General features: G+C 39.8%; 1 protein-coding gene across 1 annotated transcript in view; it reads right to left on the reverse strand.

The window, feature by feature from the left end:
• LOC133449107 (zinc finger protein GLI1-like) overlaps nt 1-6002 on the reverse strand; it is a 58427-nt gene extending 52425 nt beyond the window's left edge. The window contains exons 1-2 of the mRNA XM_061728241.1: nt 5851-6002; nt 685-865 (exon numbers count right to left, since the gene is read on the reverse strand). Coding sequence (XP_061584225.1) covers nt 685-865; nt 5851-6002 — 333 coding nt within the window. The remainder of the gene's footprint in view (nt 1-684; nt 866-5850) is intronic.
• Between the last annotated feature and the right edge of the window lie 1171 nt (nt 6003-7173).

The raw sequence follows: 7173 nt of genomic DNA on the forward strand, positions 1-7173 counted from the left end.
ATATTATGACTTTATTCTCGTAATTTTACGACTTTATTCTCGTAATATTATGACTTTATTCTCGTAATTTTACGACTTTATTCTCGTAATATTATGACTTTATTCTCGTAATTTTACGACTTTATTCTCATTACATTATAACTTTATTCTCGTAATTTCCTTTTTTGTTGGCCCTAATACTCCGTCGTACAAGTAAGAGTAATAAGTACCAAAGAAATCTAATACTCAAGTAAAGTACAAATCCTCTGGATATGTACTTAAGTACAGTACTCAAGTAAATTTACTCCGTTACTGTCCACCACTGTGCATGTGAAACCCAAAACTAATGCCGTCCAAAAAAAAGAAAAAAAGAAAGAAAGCAATTAAAGCTATGGAGAAAAAAAACGCAAAGACGGAGTCAGAGCTACATGAGAAAGTGTTTGCATGTCATTACGAACCATGTTGGAGGGAAAAGAAAGTGATGGCAAAGAAGAAAGGGAGGCGGAGAGAAAAGAAGGAGTGTAAAGCCTCGACCGGTGAAATAATGTACATTAAAAAAAGACTCAACAAGAAAAACGTTTAAAAAGCTAAGTTGGGGAGTTTAAGAGGATCTTTGATGTGTATCAGAAGAGGAAAGCAGCCTTGCGACTGGGACGACAGTAATTTTAAGTCGAAGCAGAAGGGCTGGCTGACTGGCTGCCTTACTGGCTGGCTGCGGACTGCCTGCCTGACTGACTGTGGTCTTTGATGGCGCTGACTGTTTGAAGTGGTTTTCGGGGGATGGGAGCAGCGTGTGGTGTCAGTGGGACAGGGGAGGCGCTCTAGGAGCGAGGCGGGGGGGCCGGGGGGGCACCACGGCGACCGTACGGGGCCCAGGGAGTCCGGGCTGGGAGGAGCAGATGATGGATACATGGAAAGAGAGAGGCATAGAAGAGAAGGAAGGGATACAAATGATTGTAAGAAAAAAAGAGTGGATGTGAGAAGAAATTAGGAATGGGAGATATTTTACCGTTCACGATAAACCGTCCAAAAAATTCCTCACGGTAAGAATTTGTCATCTCACGGTAAAAACGATAAATTCCCGTTGAAGTTTTTGTGTAAAGATGATTTATGGTTCTGTGGAAGGAAGGAAGGAAGGAAGGAAGGAAGGAAGGAAGGAAGGAAGGAAGGAAGGAAGGAAGGAAGGAAGGAAGGAAGGAAGGAAGGAAGGAAGGAAGGAAGGAAGGAAGAAATGAATGGAAGGAAGGAAGGAAGGAAGGGAGAAAATAAGGAAGGGAGAAGGAAGTAAGGAAGGAAGGAAGGAAGGAAGGAAGGAAGGAAGGAAGGAAGGAAGGAAGGAAGGAAGGAAGGAAGAAATGAATGGAAGGAAGGAAGGAAGGAAGGGAGAAAATAAGGAAGGGAGAAGGAAGTAAGGAAGGAAGGAAGGAAGGAAGGAAGGAAGGAAGGAAGGAAGGAAGGAAGGAAGGAAGGAAGGAAGGAAGTAAGGAAGGAAGGAAGGAAGGAAGGAAGGAAGGAAGGAAGGAAGGAAGGAAGGAAGGAAGGAAGGAAGAAATGAATGGAAGGAAGGAAGGAAGGAAGGGAGAAAATAAGGAAGGGAAGAAGGTAGAAAGGAAGGAAGGGATGAAGGAAGGAAGGAAGGAAGGAAGGAAGGAAGGAAGGAAGGAAGGAAGGAAGGAAGGAAGGAAGGAAGGAAGGAAGGAAGGAAGGAAGGAAGGAAGGAAGGAAGGAAGGAAGGAAGGGAGAAAATAAGGAAGGGAGGATGGGAGAAAATCATCTTCAGGCAAATTAAATCAATAAAATAATAAAATTAATTAAAATTAATAAAAAAATAGCTTAAATTAAAATAATCTTAAAGTAAATTCAAGTACTTTAATAAATAATAAAATAAAAGAATAACAGAATAAAAAACTAAATTAAGCACAAGTAGCACAAAATGTCAAGCCTTTGTACTTTTCTTTTTTAACCAGAACTAGAACAAGCCCATGAACTCATAGAAACTCTGTGTGTGTTTGAGTCTGTGTAAATGTGAAAAACCATGCAAAAACAAACATTTTTCCCAAAGAATCACCCAGTGATGTCACGAGATTGACGCGTACGCGGATGAAAGGGATAAAAGAAAAGTAACAGCTCAACGTAGCCTAATGTAGCGGAGTAAGAGGAACAGTTTCTTCTTCACAAATCTACTCAAGTAAAAGTAAAAAGTATAGTGATTCAAAACTACTCCTAAAAGTACAAAATTTCCCAAAACTTACTCAAGTAAATGTAACGGAGTAAATGTAACTCGTTACTACCCAACTCTGGAAGTCAAGGATGTCAAACTTTTAGACGTGTGTCGTCAGAGCCGTATGTTCATACGAGGCCTAGACACATTTACACCTACGTACCTTTCAGCTGACGCTAACCCCCCTCTGCTACGCAGCCCGGCTACCTCATAGCTGGTAATCACAACTGTAATGTTTCCCAATCTTAAAAAACACAGCCACAAAGGAAAAAAAGGAAAAGGACATTCAACCGGTACCATTTTTAAAATGTTTCCCCCCCTTGTTTAGTCATCTTTATTTCATGACTGACCTTTCTAATTACAAACCTTTCTCCGTTTTGCAATACTAAAAACCTGTCGTGGACCAAAAGAAATTCTTTAACGCTGATAAGGCTATCTTTCAAAATTGCTACGTGCTGATAAAGGACAGAGTGGACCAGTGCACACTGCGCCGCTTCCTTTCTAGCAAGAAATACTTCTGACATATGGAGCCGGTTCTTTACATACGATAAGGATTAATTATGAGCTAAAGATTCATTCGTGGCAAAGAGCACGTTGGATGTAATGAACAGGCTGCAAAACTGTTCATTAAAGACAAGCTGCAACTATAAAGAGCCCATTTAACCAAAAAAAGAAAGAAAAGAAACTCTTTCTTTTTGTTGTTGCCATGTTAATATGTAGTGCGTTTTAATCAGATATGCACCGTGTCACTGATTGAATGAATAAGTCAATAAATCCGTGAGAAAACATCTGCAGAAGCGATTCGTTCGCTCCTTCTGAAAGCGCTTGATACAAAGCGGAAATGGGCTTAAATGAGAACTTGATAGTCAAAGAAACACAAGGCACGAGTATAAAGGGAGTTAACTTGATTGGGATTTTTTTGTTTAAAGCCTGAACTGTTACAGGTGGGGCTGAAAATATCAGAGACGTGTTGCCCCCGACCTGTCCAGGCTGTTCTGCTTTTCTGATCGCTGAATAAGAAGAAGACGGGATAGAAAATGGATGGATGGCTGTGCTGACCGTGATGGCATGTGTTTACTCTAGGAATGGGCGATATTTTACCGTTCACGATAAACCGTCAAAAAAATTCCCCACGGTAAGAATTTGTATCTCACGGTAAAAACGATAAATTCCCGTTGATGACGTTTTTGTGTAAAGATGATTTATGGTTCTGCGTTAAATCCACGCACAACGTACGTGAAGGAAGGAAGGAAGGAAGGAAGGAAGGAAGGAAGGAAGGAAGGAAGGAAGGAAGGAAGGAAGGAAGGAAGGAAGGAAGGAAGGAAGGAAGGAAGGAAGGAAGGAAGGAAGGAAGGAAGGAAGGAAATGAGCCAGAAAGAAAGAAAGAAAGAAAGAAAGAATGAATGAAAGAAAGAAAGAAAGAAAGAAAGAATGAAATGAGCCAGAAAGAAAGAAAGAAAGAAAGAAAGAAAGAAGGCAGAAAGAAAGAAATGAGCCTGAAAGAAAGAAAGAAAGAAAGAAAGAAAGAAAGAAAGAAAGAAATGAGCCTGAAAGAAAGAAAGAAAGAAAGAAAGAAAGAAAGAAAGAAAGAAAGAAAGAAAGAAAGAAAGAAAGAAAGAAAGAAAGAAATGAGTCCGAAAGAAAGAAAGAAAGAAAGAAAGAAAGAAATGAGCCCGAAAGAAAGAAAGAAAGAAAGAAAGAAAGAAAGAAAGAAAGAAAGAAAGAAAGAAAGAAAGAAAGAAAGAAAGAAAGAAAGAAATGAGCCCAAAAGAAAGAAAGAAAGAAAGAAAGAAAGAAATGAGCCTGAAAGAAAGAAAGAAAGAAAGAAAGAAAGAAAGAAAGAAAGAAAGAAAGAAAGAAAGAAAGAAAGAAAGAAAGAAAGAAAGAAAGAAAGAAAGAAAGAAAGAAAGAGCGATCAGTGTTTTGGCTCCAAAGACTAAATGTGGTGATAGATTTATAGTTAAAAAGGTGGAGTTGAATTAGTATTTTTTTATCGTCATTTTTATCGTTATCGGGATAAATGCCAGAAATTATCGTGATACATTTTTTAGTTTTTTTAGTCCATACCGCCCATCCCTAGTGATGGCATGTGTTTACTCCCAACCGTGCAACCACGAGTGTGTACATGATCTCTTTCGGTGTGTGTAGTAATGTGCAGGTCAGATGAAGGCGCTGCAGGTGATCGCAGGTACAGGAGGACGGGGAGCGAGAGGAGGAGTCTGCCCTCTCCCCTCACGCCTCACCCATTATCAGTCCAAGGATTACTCTTCTCTCACCTGAGAAGTTTGCAGATAGAACTTACGATGGCGGACTAAACAGGTCAAAACGGGACAAGCTGCCCTTTTAATGAGCTGAGCAAGTCCAGTTTAAAAAAAATCCTCTGCAGGATTTTGACACCCTCTTCCTTCCTTGTAGGCCGTCTCTTCAGTATGCAAGGTTGTATTGGACAATTGTGGATAATTAAACAAATTAAAATGAAGTATGGGTATATTTTTGCTTCATGAGGGGGAAAAAAAATACCATCTGGAGCTATAAATCATGCATGTGATCCTTTTTTATAGAAACAGAATACGCAAAGCTAGCAGTTTGAAGTCTTAATTCTCTTGTAGTAAATATTTTTACTATTTACAAAGTATTTTATGCATTATTAATAATGCCTTAACGCTTAATAAGCAATGCATATCCACAGAAGGTACAAAATACTTAACTGAACATGCTCTCTGCAACCGCTTACTGATCGTGATTGTCGGAGCATTCTGCAGATTACCGGTACATTATGTTACAAACGCTATTTAGCTAGAACAATAAAATTATAAGTAGGTGAAGTAAATCGCTTGTTATAATTGATCACTGAATCTCAGTTGAGTGTTCTGCGGGGGGGAAACTTGAGTCCTGGTTTTGTTGTGGACACATTTAAACAGCGTTGAGAACATTCCCACGTGGAATTGACCCTCCCTGCAGCAGCGGCGGCGGCTTTCACAGAGCACACCACAGGACGAGAAACCACTCCAGCGATCTATAAGGTCATATGGATTTAAGGGCCTGGTTGTCTGAATGATCTGCACCCAAACAGAACCCCACAGGACGGCCCACAAGGTCCTGCATCCAGGCCTCGGTAGGTCAGAGCTGTTTTCATGGTATCAGGAGAACCAATCATCATCAAACAGGTGGTTTCAATGTTTTTGAGAGGTTGATATAATAATTATGTTTTATTAAACTACATAGACCATAAACTAATTTATACTTGTCAAATGTTCCTTTTTTTTTGCCATGATGAGAAAGTGCATGCAACGCCCAGTTAAACATTTTAATTGATTATTAGTCATTTGATACAGCTGTACTATAAATTCAATTGGCCATGTACATGAGAAAAAGTGGTTGATTTAACTTTGAAATTAAATTAAAAGTTAAAAAATGGGCTTAGACCTAGAGACGGGGCAAAAAATGAAAAACATGCAAAGAAAGTAAATAAAAATGTGTTTTAAACGGATGTATTCACACTGTTTTGGAGGCAGATGTGAAGTTTCTCTGCCTCAGAGATGATTGATGCAGAATAAAAATAAATAAATAAAAAGATGAAACTTGTACTCGTCGGACTGTTGCTGATCCACACCACAAATGAAACGGTTCCTCATTCGACTGGCAGTTACATGCAGTCCCTTCGCTGGCAAACATGGGCCCGCTGAGTGGGCCTCTCTCTCCGCTCTGCCTCTCCCTCTGTCTCTCCCTCCATCTCCTCTCTCCCGCTCTGCCTCTCCCTCTGTCTCTCCCTCCATCTCCTCTCTCCCGCTCTGCCACCCATCTGGCCCTTGTAATACATGACAGCTGAAGCAGGGTTTCCAAATTTAATTTGAGGTGTGATAAAACAGCACATATCTATAAATTGTGTGCAGCGAGTCAGCCTGCCTATCTGGACGGCTTTAACCTCCTTTCTTTCTTCTGCCCACCATGTGCAGCATATGAAGCACACAAGCCCCGCTCCGTCCTCAACAAAGAGAGATCCGCAAATAGACTCAATAGCTAGGAGTGTTGCCAAAGCAATGACAAAGAACATAATAATAACTCTGCATATGGAGGGAATGGCGAAAAGGACCCGTTTGCAGAAACACATCTGTCTCTATGCAAACCTAGTTTTTATCAGGTACGATATCTCTGATGAGAAAGGAGAAGTGCCTTATAATGGAAAAGCTGCAAGAAATGGGTTTTCAATGTGTGACATGAAAACAGGCGAGAACTTTTACACAAACAGACGTGCCGTGAGCTCCGTGGTTACTCGTGTTATCGTTACAGTTTAAAAGTGTAAAACCTTGGATATAGAGTTGGCATGTGAGTTTCTGCTGAAGTCTGCTGAAGGGCGTAGGTTTGGTCTCAACATCGGTAGGGACGATATAACAGCATAACCTGCATGCACTTTTTGCTGGGGACGGACATTAATAAGACCAAACAGATTGGGTGAACGGGGGTCAGGGCTACATTTGTCACAAATATGAACCTAATTAATTGATAGGCTAAATGATCAATGCAAAATAAATCTGTATTGACTTATACTAACTTTCATGTGTATTGGTTCACCTGATACACGGTTCCATTCAAACCTTTGTTTTCAAAAACTACTAAAGAAACATTTTGAAAACTTCCAGAATATTCCAGGATTTTATTAGCAATTTAAATTGCAATATTTGAACATAACTTAAATTATATTAACATACACAATAAATACAAACTTATTAATAGTCTCTTACTTAACCTGTATATGGAACTACATGTTAGCCCACATTGTCCTTCACCACAAGAGTAATACATTGCTTTAATTGGTTGTCTCTTTCACCTTCTTCTCCCTTATTTTCATCTCTAAAATGCATCAGTGGGTTGAGCAATTATGGAAAAAATGGTCAAGTCATCAGCCAATCAAAACGTGCGTTTGAGGGAAAAAAAATGGACCGGCACATTCAGCAAGTGAAAGGGGGGAAATG

Source organism: Cololabis saira, chromosome 8, assembly GCF_033807715.1.
Source record: "Cololabis saira isolate AMF1-May2022 chromosome 8, fColSai1.1, whole genome shotgun sequence".
NCBI lineage: Eukaryota > Metazoa > Chordata > Actinopteri > Beloniformes > Belonidae > Cololabis > Cololabis saira.